Source organism: Anser anser (genome assembly GCF_964211835.1).
Source record: "Anser anser genome assembly, chromosome: 4".
Classification (NCBI taxonomy): domain Eukaryota; kingdom Metazoa; phylum Chordata; class Aves; order Anseriformes; family Anatidae; genus Anser; species Anser anser.
In genome coordinates this window covers 56,027,420-56,047,408 of record NC_139724.1, presented here as the reverse complement: position 1 = coordinate 56,047,408, position 19,989 = coordinate 56,027,420, and the positions used below count along the sequence as shown (strand labels likewise).

Here is a 19,989-nt window from a genome sequence, read left to right as displayed (position 1 = left end):
CTACCATTGTTCTGAATGTATCAAGTGCAGAGGATCTGTTTCTCCATATAGGGAACAGCCTTCCCCGAGTCCTCCCCATATCTTTGCTACTGTCATGTTTCCGATTACTTCATTTGTGTAACACGAAGCAGAAAGAAGTGTTCATGTTTAGTTAATTTTATTAGTCTTCCATTTGACAAGGGTAATTCTACTGTTACCAGTTGGGCCATATAACCAAAAGACGGCTCTCAGTTGGTGTACAGTCTTCCATCCATCTGGCTCTCTTTAGCATAAATAAAGAGCTAAAGGCTTAGCCTTTCTTTAACAAGGATTTGAGTATAAAATCGTATTAAAAGTGTGCTACAGATCTCAATTTAAGAGCTAATTTATTTTTTATTTTATAGATCTTGTTGATGTGAGCCCACAAATTAGATTGAACTTTTGAACATTTATTTGAACTTATAAACTAAATTATAGAATTGTAATAGAATATGAGATGAGAATATTTTTCACTAACACAATTTAAGGTATAATATTTGACTTTGTATTTTGAATAACTTACTACATTTCTGCATCATGAAAAACTACCACCTTACTCGTCAGAGCAGGGTTTTCAGGGTTATATACTACATACAGAGTCCTGACTAACAACTTTACGTTTCTGTCATAGCCTGAAGATAGAACCCAGTACTTCTACTACACCATGAGCTACTGCTAACTAGTAAACTGATGTGTAACATGTGATGAACATGTTTGTCAAGATCACTGACAGCTTACCCAGAAGAGATTTAATAATTGCTCTTGCCATTAATGCCAAATGAATTCTAAAAAGTTTCAGTGACCTATCGTTGTGCATTATGGAAGGATTGTTTGATCACATTCAATTCAGATAGTGAAAAGCTTTATTTAAATCAATGGTCTGTTAAAATTACAATCCTCTTAAAACTTTAACATGAATAAGTAAAATATATATTTTTGCAACATTTCTGTGGTGTAACTCACTATCTAAAATGAGTGAGTGAGAGAGAAAGGGAGAGAGAGGAGTGTCCCATTGCCCATTTAGCCCATAGAGAATTGATTTGGTTGCAGGAGAGTCTAAGATATCTGACTTTGTCAGTTTTAAGACAGAAATAGTTTTCCGAAGATATGGAATGGTGACAGATGTGCTGATGTAGTAGTATAACTGATAACAGAGCACGAAGTGACTACAAGGTTGATAAAGTATGAAATGCTTCCTAATATCTGCTTCTGATATTCTCTTGTAGTCTGAGTTTAAAGTTTACGGTGTATGGGAATATCAACAGTAAGCAATATAGTGGCTGAAAGAAATATATAAATCTTGTTCTATAACTCTGTATTTCCATGCTCTATAGCTTTATGGTGCTCCATATCTTTTTCTGCTATTACCAATAGCTTCTGTTCCATCTCACACTTCTCTGTTGCTGCATCTCAACTTCAGAAGTCCTTTCTCCTGTTCGGTCACTAGGCACATTTGACAAACAGGTATCCCCAATTAAAAGTATAATAATAATAATAACTCTACTAAATAACGTGCTAATTAAGAGTCTTTCTCATCATATGTCTTCATTTGAGAGGCCACCAGCAGGCCTATCCCTTACACTTCCCCCAGGCTCTCCCTAACTGACTAGTGCGTGGAGCATTACATACTGGGACACACTTTTAAAATTTGGAATTAACAAAATAAAGTTCTTCGTACAGAGGCAGACTCTTTCCCAGAGTGACTGATGTGATGTGTCATTGTTATGGCATGTCTAAAGCAAGCTCTTCTGGCAATTTTCCTTGATTTTACAAGTTTATGTGGGCAGATTTCCCACTGAAGCAACTATATTATCCAATGAAGTTATTTATACTGTTAATTGTACCTATGGACTAGTTGTGCTGCCTGACATAATCTAAGAGACAGGCAGAATCTGTGGCTTTAGTTCTTGTCCATTTTGAAATTCAGGAGGAGGATTTAAAATCCTTGTTTCTTTGTTGATCTGTTATTTTTGCTAAGGAATTATGTTGTCCCGAGCATGAATATCAGCTAGGAAAAGTGTTTTCTAAGCAAAATTAGTTAAGCTAATCAATTTTAACTTTTACTTTATTAAATGATAATTTTGCTTATGACTTTTTTTTTTTTTTTTTAGCGCTACATTTTTCTCACACACACACACATGCACACAAAGTCGTTGCATCTGCTTTTTTTTTTTTTTTACTACCACCCACAGAGGAAAGGTGATAATACTTCAAAATAAGATGTAGCACAAAATGTTGTGGAATTCATATCATTCATAATCTCATTCCCAGCTGTAAATAGGAACGTAAGGTAGATTTCTTACAGATTACAGCTGTAAGTAGCTGTAAGGTAGATTCAGGGAAACTTTGTAAATGGGGAAACATTATAATTGCATTCCTATGACCATGACAGGTGACATAATCCACAGCAGTTTGTTCCAATAAAGACAAGATTAGGCACATTAAACCTCTTCCAATATTGTCAAGGTTTCTCTCCAGCTTTTTCTGTTTTCCCTGTAGAATAATATTAAGATCATACTTGCTGTTGTGGTAACCATTGCTCTTTTAAGGGTCTGAACTGAAAATACCAAAATAGTTTAAAAAAAAATAAAAATTCCAAGGTAATGTGTAAGAAATTCTACTTACCTGTAACCCCATTCCTGTCCATCATAATATTTGAATAAGTAAGGATCTTTTTGCAAGTTTAAGTAGCATGTCATGAGGCTCAAATGAAATGGAGACATTTTCAGCAGCCTGTCAGGATCTGTGTGCAGATATTATAAAGCACTCCGTGGTTTGGGTCTCAGAGGAGATACTGGTTTCAAAACTGCAAGATACAAGATAATGACAAAGTGCAAAAACAAGCGAAGGAATTACATGAGGCTGAGAATGGAAACACTGTTGTGTTAATTTGGCTTTGGAGGACTTTTACTTTCACTGTATCTAATTAATGCTTATGCTGAAGTATAAAAACTTTTATAGCACTGAAAATATTTTGTCTGTTAAAAAAAAAAAAAAAAAGTAAAGAATGTGTGTGTTAACTGAGGATTCTAAATCCAAGAGAAATAGATTACAAATTGGTGACAGCAGGATATGAATTGGTGACAGCAGGTAAGCTATCCCAGCAGTATAGATTTAACAAATCACACTTGATGTTCACTTTTCTTGAAGTAAATGCAACCACCAGCAAAGAAATGTGAACCATGATCTTGTCCAGTAGATTTTAAATTGTATGTTTAACTTGGAAATAATCCACTCCCAGTGATTACTTTTTTCTGTTCAGTGGCACTCAATTTAAGTATCTTGTTTCTTAAAATTCTGACATGAATATTTGAATGTAAGTTTATATGCTATTTACCTTAAAAAACTTATTAATATGAGAACATGATTATGTCATTTAGTAGGAAGCAAGCTTTAAACAAAGTTGGCTTTGAAAAATCATCTAAATTAAGAACATAAGCATTACTTGATGCCTATCTTAATTCATAATTATTATAAGGATTGTTTTAATGCTTGTGAAGATTGATAGGCTAGAATCAGTTGAAAATTAAATCTTATCTACAGACTGCATATAGCTCAAGTTTCATCAGAATTAACCTTCAGACTATAGAGCTAGGGAAAAAAAAAAAGAGAACTTTAATAAGGTGACATGCAATTTTGTCTTATTTACATACAAAGGTTTTTGGCTTCAATATGCATTACCATTTGCAAAAATTAACGAACAGTACTGCACCTTGTACTAAGTGATTAATCTTTATACACCTAATGAGTTATGCTGTTAATTGTATACTGACTGGTATACTCTTATTGATGAATATTTCCCTGTTTTTACCCTCAATATATATTATAGGAATAAAAATTTCAATAAGGTTTTTAGCAGGTGGTATCATAAAATACTAAATGCTAGATCACATTTCCTCTCTGGAAGTAGAACAATACATTCAAAACAAACAAACAAACAAGCTGATGCAGGATTCATCTCAGGATGAAAAAACATCTGTCTGATAAGCCACTTACAAAAGACTGCTTCTATACTGGATCAACGGCTCAGCCAGTTGTTACTGCTATGCTAGATTATGGGAAAGCTCTTGCTGGAGGTATGTTTTCTCTTGTCATTTTCTTAGGGTAAACACAGATCCGACCATAGATGGGGGGTCTCAGGTAGGGTTATGCTACCAGGTACAATGTGAGGCAGCATGGCTATGGGGTCTCTGGTTCAGTGGTGTATCTTGCTGTGAGAATGGCACTCAAACTGGCGTTTGTTTGCAAATGGCAATGTAGACGTTCCTGTAAAATGCCAATTATCTGGGGAAAGGAACATTTCTTTTCTCCCCCCACATTGCATACTTATGCAGAGCACAGCAAGATCTTGGTATAATTTGAGACCATGCTGAAGTAGAACTGACAAATATTTGAAGTTGCTCTCATGCATTTACCTAAGCATTTCTGTTTCAGATATGTCTTTGTATTGGTCTCATAGAATGTAAAGGACCAAGAAATCACGTTACTTTTGTCCCCATTACATCACTGTTGCCATACCCATCAAATTTTTGGAGATTTCAGGATTTACAAAAGGATCCTCTAGCTCAGGAAGAAGCTATGAAGTCAACAGTCCTTTGCAGAGGTGCCTGAGATTCTTCATTATTTAAGCTCTTTTCAAGAGAATTACAAGCTGGCTTAATTGTATCTGTTAAATGCAACACATGTAATGAGTTAACCACTATAGCATCGGTATTGTAAGATTATTTAACTCTACTGGTCTTAGGAGCAAGAAAATTGCATTGTTATTCTGTGACTGGACTGATCTCAGTTTCCATAATAATTTAAACTCCAAATCCACCTTTCAAATAGTGTAAAAGGTAGCTCTTAAACTATGGCCTAGTTTTTTGTTTGTTTGTTTGTTTTTAGTGGTTGTTTTATTTTTGTTTGTTTGCTGTTTACCAGTTTTCAATGTATTTGGAAAATGGATTCCAGATGGAAAAGAAATCATTTCTGTGCATTTTATACACCTACTATTCACTGTATTTGGCACCTATCTATTTGGCAGGCCAAACAAATTCTATTCTCTAACATAAATGTGAAAAGCTATATAAACACTTTGTAATATTTTTAAAAGCATCGTAAAAGTTAATTTAGATCAGTACTCCTACTGTCATATAAATCACGTTAAAAATGGACTTCTTACTCTGCAATTTCATATTAACATAGGCTAATGTTTATGTAAGATTGGCTGTAAGAAATGTCAAAACTTATAGTAAAAACACTTCTATTTAGAATTGAATTTACCCTCCTATTTGACATTCCCAAGAGTTGTTCCCAGAGGCACTACATGACCATATTTTGCATTATTACTGTATATTAACCTTTTGAATGTTAACATTAAAAAATATACCTTCAAAACACCTTAAGAATTTTTTACTGAAAGACAACTGAAGTCAAGCATTCTGTGCCTGGTTGTGTATGTGTTTACAAACATAATTTGGGCCTCTACTACATAAGGCTTCTGAATTGTTCAGTCACCTGGAGACAGAAGGTGCATGATCACCTAAAGAGAAATCATTTCTTAAAGCACTCTAATTATATTTGCAAAAGTAAGCCTGACTATGTTCTGATGCTTAAAATGATTGTGAAGAGTGCACGAGGTAACTAGCAGGGAAACAGAAACAGCAAGAAGTTGTCAGTATGTGAGCTTTTGGAGTTCATGAATCCAGTAACTACATTTCTGAAAGGTTCCTATACATAAACTATATAATCAGATAAGACGGTGGTAATTTCTATATTTTTCCTGGAAAAAAAAAAAAAAGACAAAAAACACCCTCACACTTTCACAATTTGCTGTAATTCTCATCAACAAAACAAGAGGGAGCAGAAAATTGTAATGTATGATAAATTCAAAACAGAGCCTCTTATTTGCAGAACATGGTTATCAGTACATCTCACACAGACGGAAGAGGAAGAGAAGAGTCAGTTTTCAACCTTTCAAAAAGATCTAACACTAAAGAAGCACTAAGACAGCAAAATGTGGTATGTCAAAATTGTAAAGTGATACATAATAATTTGCAGTCTTGGCAATGAGGAATTTCAACCAGTGATTATAAAACTAGGTAACTGAAGAGCAAAATGACAGATTTAAGACAATGTAGACAACTGCACTGCAAAACACGTTTGAAAGATTTTGCACTTCAAAATGCGTCTTTCTGAATGAGTTATTCCATTCAGGAGAGAAATTCCATACAGAGATTGCTGACAACAATTTAAAAAATACACTGAGTATACTTTAACTGTCCAAAGAAAGGGAAGTTAGTGAAAATGAAATACTGAAAATATTAAGCTGAATATGAAAAATATGGTATTGTAATGTTCTTTTGTTTATCTTGTTTATCTTTATCTTGTGTTAAACCCACACATACCCATCTATTGCTGGCTATCACCCGAAAAGGGAACAAACAAACAAACAAACAAACAGAAATATGTACATTTGAAGGACATGTTTGTAAGAAATTTGTTGTAAGCATGGAACAATATAACCTTTAGAAGACATAATGGAAACAAAAACAACATTTGTTTACTTTGTATTATTCTTGTATGTTCCTGAACTAATAAATATTAGTTCAGAATATGAACAGATAAACCTCTCTACTTTTTTTGTCCTAATGAATACAGTTAGCAAAATTGACAAGATACCAATTACAACTGGTGAAAGTAAGCATTCTCTTACACACACACAAAAAAAAAAAAAACAAAAAACCCACACACATTGGGGACACTGCTGCGATAAGGTATCGGGAAGGTTAGATGCTCAGTAGGTTCCTCAAAATGAAAGAACAACTGTATGACTAATGGAAAAGACTGTAGAGAGGCCCCAGGAGTTCAGAGTGAAAGCTGAAACTGTGAAGGCATTAGGACACAATTATAACACAGTGAATCAATGGCACTATCTATCTTCTCAAATTGTGTGGTGGGGGGGACAAGTAAAATTGCTGGTGCTCTGCCACTATTGGCCTTGGTAATAACAGCATGCCCACACATTAATAAACCAGTGTTAAACTAATGACTTTGCTCTCTCTCTCCCTCTCAGCCAGAATCTATTTTAGACCTTAACTCAGGAGTTCGAATAGAAAAACTGGTGAAGTAACACAAAACATAGCACTAATTCTGAGCAAAACGGGCTGCAGTTGCCAAGCATCTACTCTTGCCTCTCTGCTGAAGGTTAAAAAACAAACAAACAAACAAACAAAAAAAAAAAAAAAAAAAACAAAAAAAACCACTCACTTGAATCACTTGACTGTTGCCTGTGAAGTCATATGACAGTCAGGTAATCTTTTCTTTCTATTTCAACATGTCTCTCTCCTCATCACTCCCCTCCATCAGCTGCTTTCTCTAAAGAAAGATTAGAGACTCCTCACTACACAGCAACTAAAGAAAGCTGTTATAATATCTAGTTAAAGGCACCTGTCAAAATGCAGAGCCAAAACCAGGAACCATTTCGTCTTCTCAAGAATCTACCTGACCTTGATTGGTTTATTGGGAAATAATGTGTACTTCAGAATGCTTTTATGTACAAAAAAAAAATCTGGGGAAAAATGTATTAACTGAGTTTGAATGGAAAAAATACAAAGCTTTTTCTAATACCACGTGAAAGATAAACTCACGTGTTTTTAACAGAACCAGAAATGCCAGTAGATCTGTACTGGATTCCATACAATTTATTGAAATATTCTGCATGTAGAGAGGTTATCTGTGCCAACAAGTCTCCATCAGACAAGAGGTGATTACTTCAGTTGGTTGTTGTTTAGATACCTCTGACATTTTGAGATATTGTCCTACCAACTCAATTTGGAGGTAGTAAGGTGCCCTTAAACATTCTGTGATAGTGTCCTTATTTTCCAGCAACCTGTGTCCAAATAGTAGAAAAAAAATGTAGTGTTAACAAAGTATGTATTCAAAATTGTATTTGACAAAAACATACAAGTATTTTAAGACTTTCTTTATTCCCTTCTATATTGTCTTTATATAATTCAGCCTTTTTCCTACCATAATGCAGATACATCTTTGGTCCCATTCCCTTATTCCAGTAACACAAACTGTGGTACTGTATTGTCATGCTTGCCAAATTAAAAAAGCTCTTTTAAATCTTCGTTTTAATGGATTATTCTGTTATGCCAATTAAACGATTAATTTCTCCATGCTAAAACATCATCTTTATATGGACCTAACTTTTCTTTCCTCACTCGTCAAGTTCTACCTTTCATTAAAACATTATTTACTTATCCAGCAGTCAAAACCACTTCCATAATGGATTAATGTGCTGAATACTGGATTTGTTTTCATGTCATACCTCCTTTTGCATGCCTTGCCTCACTAATGACTGGGAACTGCAGTGACATCATAACAACACTACAGCCATGCAACAAATATTTTTCATACATCTTCCAAAATAAATGCTCCTTCTGGAAACTCTCTAACTGCATTTTAATACCACCATAGAAAATCTTTTAAACTATGGGAAATACAAGACCTCTCACAGAATTTCACCATGTTTTGGACATGATCACTGATTTAAAGCCATATTCAGCTTATTCAACTGACTGGGAAAGAGACAAAACAGAGTAAAACTTCAGAGGGACTATTGTGATAGCCACCTTACAATATTCTGGTTTTGCTCATTTTAGAGTGAAATAGAGCTAACTGCACCCTTCATAGCTATCACAGCTGCATCTAGGTGTCTAAACACTGCCTGCCTTCTGCATCATGCCTTGGGGAGGTCAAGGATTAAATGTAATTCAATAAATTTTTCCATTTTGACAATAGCTCTCTGATAGCTAGTCAGTGGCTACTGGTATCCAATCAATTTTACAGGCTTGTGACTGTTACTCAGATTGCTAAAGAGAATAGCATTGTGATAGTGACAAAGCTTTAGTTAAATCATGATATATTCTAGTTCATTCTCCTTCTCAATCATAAAAGAAATAATTAGCCATTATGAATGTGCAAGATATAATTGGGTTAGTGTCTTACCTACAGTTTGCACAGATCTGCTTATGCAAAGGTAGGACCCAGTGAAGGGTTAGACACATTATTATCTGTTCTGTGGAAAGATGTACATATTTACATAGTTGCAATGCCACTTGTGCAAACATCAGTATCCCACTGCCATCTCTACCCAACGCCCTGCATTCTCCTGTTAGCTACCATTCTTCTACTGCTCTTCTAATCTTTCAAAGCAACATTTTTCTGGTTCACACTACCAGAAAAGATGCCCTTTCTTTCACAGATCATACATGTTTAAAGTTTACTGTTTATCACAGTTTCACCCTGCATATCAGCATCCTTGTTAGCAACCCCAGACCCTATGCTGATAGTAACAGATATTAACATTATCATACTTTCCTCACACATCTTCATCTCCTTGGAGTGCAGCTCCTTAATGGAAGGGGTCATGCTCTGCTATGCCCACCAAGCTGGTCAGGTCTCCTGGCCAGCACACAACAGGTAAAATCAGGACTCCACACGGTGCTAACTCTCTTCATCTGACTAGTAACATTTGCCAGATACAGTCACTGTCCTCAACTGAGGTAAAGAGCAAGCATAAGCAAGATGCAGGGCAAAGAGCTCAGAGGGAAGAGCAGTAGGTAGATGAACTGTGAGCAGGAAGAGCTACTTCTGGAGAAGGGATTCAGATGAAAGGGCATTTTCTGACTGAATGTATAAAACTGTTAAGCAAACGAACAAACACAAACAAACCAAAAGAAAAAAAAAAAAGTGTTTTAAAAAGGGGTCAGATGAGTAAGAGAAAAGTATAATAGAAAGAAGATAAAGGCATGAAAATGAAGTATGGTTTAACATGGAATAATTGGAGTGACAAAAGTTTTTACAGCATTTTTGTCCACTGTGTGATTACATTCACAGAAATTAACTCTAGTTTACTGAGTAATTTCCTTAGCTTGTAGCTTGTGTTTTGCATTGTGATTTACTGGTTCATGGACATATTAAGTAGCTGTTTAAAATTTCCTTCCTCAACAAGCTCATCAAATAAAATGCTGTTTTCTCATTATTTGTGTATCTGTATACTCAATACCTGTATAGTAGATTGGTCTTCCCTTTGCTGCACGTTTTCCTTTCTTGTTTATTATTTTTCCTAATAATATTTTTCTGTTTTGTAAGCTGAATTATGGCTCCTAACATTTCTTTGCAATCTGACTTCTCAGTTCCTGAAAGCCCTCTTCTTACATATGCAGAGCAGCAGAAGATCTATCAGTGTGAGTACCATGAGTGGTAAAAGACTTACTGTACAGCACTGAAGTATGCAGGAAACTTAGCAGGAACAAAGTAAAGCAAGGAGGCAACAGATGGTACTGGAGAAAGGAAAAAGTGCTGAAGTACAAACACAATGTTATAAAACTGTACTGAAGGGTGAAGTGTTTGGGGTAGTGAAGGGTATCATGTTTGAAATGGGAAAGGAATAGCTACTGTAAAGCTGAGTTAAGCATAAAAAAATAACAGAAAATAGGGCACTGGTTAACTAATTACCTTCTTCCTAGCCAGTCATTCATTGGTCTTTCCAGCAAATGTCCTGTGAAGAGGAGATTACAGATAACTTCATTTATCAAGTACTATATGTTTTGATTGTAGTGTAGGTTAAATTATACAGTTCATAACACCTTAAGCTCTGTAGTACTTGGTGAGTCACCGACCGTCCCTTTGATTCCACTTATGTTCTTCTGTACTTCCTTGGTTAAAAAAAAGGAAAAAATCTAGAGATTACCTTTTTATTAGGTAGTGAGCATTATAGAACTTTGCCTTTCTTTTAAAGGATAAGATTTTGTCCCCCTTTAGTATGTCAAAAGAGTATCATTTTTATGTACATTACTGGTATTGGCAATTTACAAATATATTGCACTGAAAAACAGATTCACACTTACTGTGTGACTAATAAACAAACACACATTTATATATGAAAATCCAAAGTCTATATCATAGAATCATAGAATATCCTGAGTTGGAAGGGACCCACAAGGATCATCGAGTCCAACTGTTTAATAAACCTTGATTAAACAGTGAATTGCAAGAAAAACATACAAGTGAAAATACAATTCAGAAATGAAACCATATGAAATTCAGTGGAACAAAACTTGGCAGCATGTCTAGATCTCTCCATTTCTCTGAAATAATTACTACAAATTTTGTTTATTAGAAATATTTATTGCTATTGCTACTATTTCTGCCTTCACTCATCATTTATTTATATTATCTGGATAAAGAAAAATGTTGTAGAAATGCTCCTTTTCTTTCACTTATTGCATCTTGTCTTCAGCACAACATAAGATTGTCTCTAGATATCATTTTTTTCCATTCCTATAAGGTAATTTTGTAATCACATTGAAATGCAGAAATAAAAGTGTTTTTTTTTTTCATTAATAATAAAGATGACTGCAATTTTCAGACATCCAAATCAATCTTTTTTTTCTGCATCTCCAACACAGATGGCTTTCATTGAATGAAGTAGACTGTGAATAGGTTGTGAATAGTCGCTCCTTACCAGAGAACAATAACAAAGAAAAAAAATAGGCTTTGCTTAGATGCAGAGGTCTTACAATATACTTATCTGAGACAAAGTCACCATCTAAAACTGTTATATGCTCAACTATCACTTCTGTTTTACTTAGAGCTCAACAATATTAATAAGAAATGTATAGTACATATAACTTCCAAGATATAAATAGGGCATAAGAAAGGTAAAGACTGTGTTGCCTCTAACTCAAGGGATGAGTAAACAAGATGGGAACAAAAGTGATCCTGAAAAGTTCTTGATGACCATACCTGATGATAGGTATCTGCCAACATCACTTCAAGTCTCAACAGCAATGTGAGGGAAAAAAGTGTTCCGTTGTTTTTTACTCTTGGAACGATACAGAAATATATGTAAATATATGTATAGATAAAATGTTCTCTAAATCTAGATGTAGACCAGAAAGGTGGAGAGTCTTTTTTTCCTACAATAATAGTAACCACAAAAATGTTTTGTTCTGGGTTTTCCCTTCTGTTTATTTCTGTGTTGGCCCTAAGCATCTACCAGGACACCAAGTTATTTCACCATTCCTTAGGGGAAAACGATTCAGGAGGTGATTGATGGACTTAATGGAATCTCACTTCTCCTCAGATGCCTGAAAACAAGTTATCCTCAAAATTGATTTGCTGTTTCTTGTAGCCATAGATCACACACTGAAAGTAACAGTGAAACAGAGTGCTACACAAACTCTTAAACTAGTCAAAATCTGAAATGGTAAATCCACTTAGATACATGCAGATGTTACCATCACAGTTTACATTCAGTCTAACCATTCTAGTGAAAAGAAAGACCCTTCTAAGCTTTCTAAAATCAGTCTAGTAAGGTAAATTATGTCTGGCTGTGAGCTGAAAATCACTGCATAGTATTTATTTGGGTCTTGGCTAACTCAGTTACCTCTCTGTTATATGCTATTCCAGACTGGAAGTATATCCAGTGTAATCAGTAACTCTAGGTCAAAACAAATCATGCTTGGTGGGGACAAAATTCTCTGGATGCATGCTGTATGAGGGAGGAAGAAAGAGAGACTGCAGTGTGTAACTGCTTACACAAGATGAAGGGCTATAAATATATATATATATATATTTGGAGTATTTGTTGATCCAAGAATATTTTTTATGATCCAAGCTCATAAAACAGCTGGATTATCTAAGTGTTTGAAGTCAGTCAAAAACATTGCACAAATATTCCCTGTTAAACCACTCTTCTGGGTTCCTAGAGTTATAGGAGTTTACAGCATAACAGTCATACTTAGTTTTGAGGTTGATACATTTTTTTAAGATGGATCAGTCACTCCTGTATCACTTGTGCTGATTATTTTATATTTATCACTATTTTAAGGAGGAAAAGATGGAAATGGGAATTACCTTGGGACTAGCTTTCAAACTCTGGAAACCTCTTCTAAAGCTGCTGCGTTCTAGTTGATTTAGGATTTCTGCCTCTAAACTGTTCTACATGCTGTTGCTTCTCTTCAAATATAAAGTTAACTAAAAAAAAAGAGGAAGCCATGATACTTCTCCATTCTGAAGTGGTCTAATATCTTACCCTTACCTTGATGCTTTCAAAAACTTGTGTTAAAAATTATCGTATATATATACATTTATATTTTAAAAAATATATATCTATTAGAGATCATATCTACAACTATATCTGACAGTTATATCTTGTAATTAAGTAAGACATTGAAGATTTTCTGAAACAATGTTATCAGTTTACATCTCATTTTTTCCCTTTAACTTATATTTTTTCTGTGTTTCTTTTTGTTCTTTAAGATGCAATATACCCATGGGGCCTTGTATTTATTCCACCTAGTTCATAAATGAAGCACCGAAGTTAGAATATTCACCAAATTTTAATACCAACTGATCCAGAATGATATGGTTCCTATTACTTGCGGAGAGTATTTGTCATTCCCTGTTGACCAGTGAGTTATCACACACACACAGACACGTCCCTAATTTAGGTTCCTGCAGTTATTAGAATGAATCAGTCTCTTTTTGACACATAAGTAAGGAAACATATATAAAATAAAATGACTCGCTAATTAACTAATTAGGAATGAATTCTGTGTATACCGTGACAGTTCGTCCTTTCTCCTTTCTGTACTCTACTAGCCATTTTCACAAATACCTCTTTTGCATTCATTCTGACTTTGAGTTCTCTATTAACAGAGTTACCCCCAAGATTTCTGCCTCTAAGACTCAGCTGAGCATGTTCTATGGTGGTGTGTGCACTTCACATAGCAGCTTTTTAACCACAGCAGCTTTTTAACCATACCCCATGCCTGATCTTTCAGTAATAAATGTAAAGTTGTTCTATTTTGCACCTGTATCATAGTTTTGCCCAGTAGTGATATTCTGTGTCACACTGTTTTTCAAAAACAGCTAAGAAAAGATATTGTGAATGCTTGATGTTATCAGTTTGAAAGAGAAATTAAAACAAATGGAAGAACTGACAACTAAGCTATATAGGAAAAACAGCAAGAGGAAGCTAAGATTTATTGGCTGAGGAAACCAAGAAGAAAAGAAAAAAAGCAATTTTGACACGGTTGAGTCTCTTTGAAATGTTTCTGTCTGTGAAAGAGATGGTGAAAAATTACTCAGCGATCTGGAAGTATTTTTATAAAAATGTGATATGTAGCTGCATAAGTGCAATTAGTTACCACTTACATGACTCTAGTAAGCAATAATGTTGTTCAGAATTTAACACTCTGACTAGGTCGATAATCTTGTGAATGATAAGGGACTGGCTTCAAGATATTTATACAGCAGACTTGAATTCCCAAATCTTCAAACTAAAGAAATTTTAGATATTAGATGCAGTTAATAGAAAATTCTAAATAGCCATCTCATAATGCTCATGTTGGAATCATGTTCAAAACTGAGAATCCTTTCCACATCCTCTCCTCTGGACTTATTTATTTATTTTATCAGGAAAAAGTAAATTCCTTTGATCTACCAGCAGCCACTTACAGCAGCACAGCTTTAAATGAAATCAACAGCCAGAGGACTTCAGCATTGGAGCAATAGGTATCACTGAAGTTTTGATGCTTCCAGATATAAAACAAAGCAAAAGAAAACCAAACTAATTTACATTTGCAGGTGAAAGTGTTCATATTTTTCTTTCATTTTCAAGGAGGGATTTAGGGAAGTAGAGCAACACAGGATAAGCCACTTTCCTCAGCTTTCTTATTCAAAATTTTGTGTAAAAAGTGGTATTTTTGTAGTAAAAAGATGCCTGAAGTTTAATGTTTTCCATTCATTAGACTGAAGTACTGTATCCTGTACCCTACAGGGAAACCAATTCATTAGCAAAACTTTAAGAAACATGTATTCATAATACAAGTTTGCCCTCTTTAACTGCACCTCCAGGCACCTTACAAATAATTTATGAAGTAGTGAGACGTTTGACAATCAGAAAGAATGAAAATTCAGTAGGCAGACTCCTAGAAAAAGAAATCTTAATGTGTTTTAAATTCTATTAAGCTTCAAAAACATTGTCCAAATTTCTCACTCAAAGAAGTGAATCAGTGTGTTTTCAATGATCTACAGCAGTTTTCTGGTAACATGAACATTTTTAGCTTCACTAAACCAAGTTAATCTCACTCTTATTGCTTGATATTGCAGCTAGGCAAGTGTGATGGTCAACAGATTAACTTGGGAGTATTCAGTTTATTTTTTGTTATGCTGTATTAGAACTCCACAAACATTTCTTCATGCTTTGATCAACAGAAATTTTAAATCCTTACCTGAGAGAACCACAACACTCAATTTCCAAAACTCTGAAATAACAAAAACTCTCAGTATACTATATGAAAGTCCTAGAAAATTAAAATAGGATGTCCAGCATGCAAACAGTATCTTTAGTTTTTGGCAAAGCATGTTTACAGCTTTCAGAGATACTCAAGTCAGCTCTGATAAGCTAATTAGAGAACTGAAAATCTTGTCATCATGGAGCTGAAACTGAATGAATGAACAGTGAGTTTATTATCACTGTTCTGCAGTGAGGACTATTTAGTACCACATGGAAGAAGCTCTGCTCAGTGAATGTACTGGGAAAGTAAGCAGGAGAACCTGGCACAAGGTTATTTGGTCTAATCTTGAACAGAAGCAGTTCTGAATCCAGTTTTGATTTGAGTTATTAATTAGCGTAATGCACTGCAAAGCACACACAAAAGATGAAGCCTCTCTTCTTATGCTCTACGTTTTTGGGAAATCACTTGCTGTAGTATTTGTGAAGAGGATTTTATGAAGGTGGGTGAGGCAGGTTTTCAGTAAATCCCTTCCAACAAATCCAGGTAGAAGAGCTAGTTCTTCAGAAGGAGGAATAATTTCCATCTTCATAGCTAGAGAATAGTTAGTTTTTCATGGATCTTTCTCTACATTAAACTTCCAGAAAGATTAGCTCTTTCTAAGGTACAATTTTAATAACTTTCTCCTTTCAGAAAAGACACTTGGATGCTGTCCTCTTCAGAGGGCAGTGGCAAAATTGTCACAGTGTAACTCCAAATGAGATAAAACCATAGGTGACAATGGAAAGAAAGGAAATGACTCCTGCTGTTCAGACTTCTCTTCATGTTCTCAGAAATGATTAGAAAATTAAACTTTGGAACAAACATGAACTCAGGTTATCAAGCAAACAATATTATCTTGTATGGATTTAATAAAGCATCAAAAGGAGATAGGAGAACCTTCACCTTCGAATAATTCTTATCAAATTTTGAAAGAATATTAAATTTTCTTTTGGGCATTGTATATGTGTCATTGCAAAGAGCAAAACACATGGCTTACAATCAGGAAGCTTTTCTTACATGGCAAAAGCCACCGTGTTATGCATTAAAAATTCTAACCTCAGTGTTTCAAAAGTACAGTTGTATGACCAATCTTAACAAAGAACTTGCAGATGCTATACCTGGATATGAATACAACAGACTCTTCATTCTGGATGCTCTTACATTGGAAAAGAAAAATCTCACACTAAATTCTTCAGAGGAAAAGAACTGTAGCCTGCTGCTTCTCAGTCACTATTCAAACCTAAGCAACCAGAAAGAGGTTCTGAATTGGCTAATTATGAGGCAACTAACCACTGTGATGTCCATAAGTAATTGTCACTGCCCGTAAAAATTTTGGACATTTGTTGAGGGGAATAACATAGCTGAACCAACCTATTGACTTTCCTTCTTTCTCTTCTGATGTCTATTTTTGCAGCATTGTTTCTGATTTAAACAAAGATCAAATCTAACAATTTTCCTATATCAAATCACCAGGATAGGAATGTGTTTTCCTGGTCATGAAGCACACTCATAGAAGATAACAGCAAATTGTTTAAATGAATGCAGGTTTGCTTGCCAGATGGAACAGATCAGTAGATTTCCTTCTATACTTAATTCTGATGTGTCTGATTAGGATGAGGAACATCTACTCTCTAATTTTCAGTGAGAGAAACTATATTTATCTTTTTATTTTGTGATTATTCACAAAAAATAAGTAAGCATCAATTAATGTCAAAATATGCATGTGTCAATAACTGTAACTAATGAAAGTGAAGGTTTCTTATTATATCCCTGTGTTTTGTTTCCTTTTTATTTTTTTCTTATTAATTTTCTATTCTGCTACACCAAATACTCATTAGTTTTTTTAAAACAATGCAGTATTTAGAACCTATCATCTCTAGGTCAGCCAAAGGGTTCCTGCTGATATTGGTAGATGGAAAGCAGCAGCATATATTTTTGTGTTTTATACTACCCACTTAAAAACAAACAAACAAACGTACAAACATATTTCTTGAGCATAATGACTGCAATGATTTGCAAGCAAATAATTTCACTGAGGAATTTTGTGCTGGTGGTATCGTATAACATGAGAAAAAAGTCTGATTGGTTTATGATTTCACTGGGAACCTGAGAGGAAATTAATTTTATTTAACACACTACTTGTCAGCTCCTTTGTTGCTGTTGTTGTTTGTAATATATGGACCCAACACGGGATTTTAAGTCTGGAGATATTTCAAGTTACTAAAACATTTATTAGTTTAATAATAATGTTAGAAATGATTGAAATGCTAGAAATGTTTAAACTGGAATACACAAACTCTTGAACTCAGTTGTTCAAACTAAAGCTATTTTGACTGCAGTTCCTAGGCCATGCAGGTAACCTCAGTGTTAAGCATCTTAGCCAGGAAAAGCTATCATGCTGAGGTTTTGTTGACAGGTGTGGACTTTCTGAAATCAGAAAGATGACAGAAAATATGATATTAAGCAAAGGTTGTTGTAAAACTAGTGTGTTATCCCTGTCCAGATACTACATTTCTGCACATCTGCACAAAACGCAAACCCAACAACAGAAGGGAAAGAGCATCAGGAAGCTTCAGATGAGAAAACATTTAAAGCTCTCTGGCTACAACAAGTAATTGCCTATCGTATCTATATATCACATAACTGTGGTGGGTCAAGTATTTCTGATTACTTCTTAACCTAATGCCCTCCAGATATGAAAGGGAATAAGATGTAATCACTTATATAGCGCACCTTGCTCCCTAAGCAGTTTTGCAATTTCCAGGTGAGGAGCTACTGCTTCTTTTGCCTGCCCTTATGCTGAAAGCTGACATCCTCTCTGGGTAGCTTAGATTAGCACTTGCACTTCCCGTAAAGACACTTACAGCTTCTTTAGATCACAGCATTTAGTTAGTAACCAGATTTTAGTGCCTTTGTTGACACAAGGGGAAAACGAGGAGTTGACTGCTGTGGCCACTGCTGCTGCAGTTAAAATCTTTCCTTTGAGCAAGCATCTGTGTCCCAGCAGCTTAACTGGAGCCTCTGAGAAGGGTATTAACCAAAGTATGTGCAAACATTCTACAGCTGATAAGCCTCCAGGTTATAGGTAAATTTATGAATGATTGACACACTTGTGTAATAGTAGCCTTCTATGCTCTCAGAAAACCTCCTTCAGACCACTGTCACCTTCTATGATTTTTTATGATTCTATGGTTTATTATTTGGTATCACCAATTTACCTGTGATGTACCAGGTAACTTATCACCTCCCAATTAGAGACATACCAATATAGTAAACATTGAGGCAGCAACTACTTTAACCTTTGCTTGCAAGAAGACATCACTGTTATATACAAAATAAGAGGGGACTCACAGCTTTCATAGGTTAAAATAAAAACAATATTTTGGTATTTCTTTTTGGCTCCCAAACAGTTCTGCCTAACCACTTGTACTTCTTGACAAAAGATGGAGAAATTTGATTCTCCACTGGTTTTGATCCCTCACTGGTGCAATGCAGAGGGAAGGGGATTTTGGTGGCTGGAAAGGCAGCTAGGCTGACAAGTCTTAATTACCTCATCTTCTCCTCCATTCAGCAGAGTTATGGAGACAAACACAGGGGAAATGAAGGAAAGTTGGTAATTCCAACTTCCTGCTGTTTGGATTAGTAATGCATCTTCAGTGTCTCTGTCTGATTCTGGTGTACAGAGAAGGGGAAAGGGTTTAGCTATGAGATGAAGTACACTGAAAACAGATATCTCTCAGTACTTGAGCTAGGAGAAAAAAAGGAAATCTCAGGTAAAGTCCACTTTAATTTTAAAACAAGATAAAACAAAACAAAATAAAAAAAAATCATCTTAAAGTTTTTTACCCACTTCAGTTGTCTCACTTTGCATATTACCAAATTGTTTTTTCATGGTAAAACAAAGATTTAAAGAAAAATAAGAAAGGTAGAAAATGAGACATATTTTTGCCTCCATTAAACAAAAAACCTTTAAAGCTTGTGAAGATTTTGAAAACGTTATTTCATTCAATGTTTGTCACCAAATGAAGCATCTTTTAAAGTTTTCCAGAGCTGAAATTAGATAACGTTTTTATATTCTGATGGCAATTTTGTGGTGATATTTTAGTAACACCTAGTGGTAGTAAGGTAAACAGATACAATTAATTTTTATGCAACAAAGTCACACAAATATTTTATGTCTCAGTGCACTTAAAGTCACTGGAGAAATGACAATCCACCCTTCTGAGACTGTTTTTTAAAATTTTACATCAAAAAGATTTCTTGCAGATTTCTTTCCACTTGGTGTAAATAGTCATCTTTTCACACAAGTAAAAATCTGACTTACCCAACACTCTAAACGTTTAAAATATCATTACTGCAAAGTCATCTTGTAGGAACTCTGTAAGCTTTATGATATCTTAAAAGTGTTTCTCCAAAACAGTGGTAAAATGAAGTTAAATTGTAATCCAGAATGTGTATTACTAGAAAGGTCTAAATGTTTATTCGGTTCCTTAACAGAAAATTAGATTTAAAAACTTATTTTTAGTACTGAATTTACATTTTGAGATATTCATTAATACTATTATAGCTTCAACTAGTCTGGGATCCTACCAGCTCTTCATCCAGTGATAGTTATCAATAAAATAGGCAGAGA

General features: G+C 34.8%; 1 protein-coding gene across 9 annotated transcripts; it reads right to left on the bottom strand.

Moving 5' to 3' along the window:
• Positions 1-489: 489 nt before the first annotated feature.
• Positions 490-18,540, bottom strand: LOC310898717 (uncharacterized protein). Of its 9 annotated transcripts, XR_014583581.1 has the most exons (8): positions 16,475-18,540; positions 10,659-10,727; positions 10,528-10,570; positions 10,286-10,352; positions 9,016-9,085; positions 7,270-7,891; positions 2,644-2,824; positions 490-2,511 (listed from the first exon to the last, which is right to left on the bottom strand). XR_014583581.1 is itself a non-coding variant. In XM_083834113.1 (5 exons), exons 1-5 carry the CDS (start codon positions 16,500-16,502, stop codon positions 7,732-7,734), a joined length of 387 nt encoding a protein of 128 aa, XP_083690239.1. In that variant the 5' UTR covers positions 16,503-18,534; the 3' UTR covers positions 4,681-7,731. The 9 variants fall into 9 exon arrangements, 1 of the variants encoding a protein (XP_083690239.1); XR_014583582.1 differs by lacking the exon at positions 10,659-10,727; XR_014583583.1 differs by lacking the exon at positions 10,286-10,352 and having other exon boundaries at positions 16,475-18,538.
• Between the last annotated feature and the right edge of the window lie 1,449 nt (positions 18,541-19,989).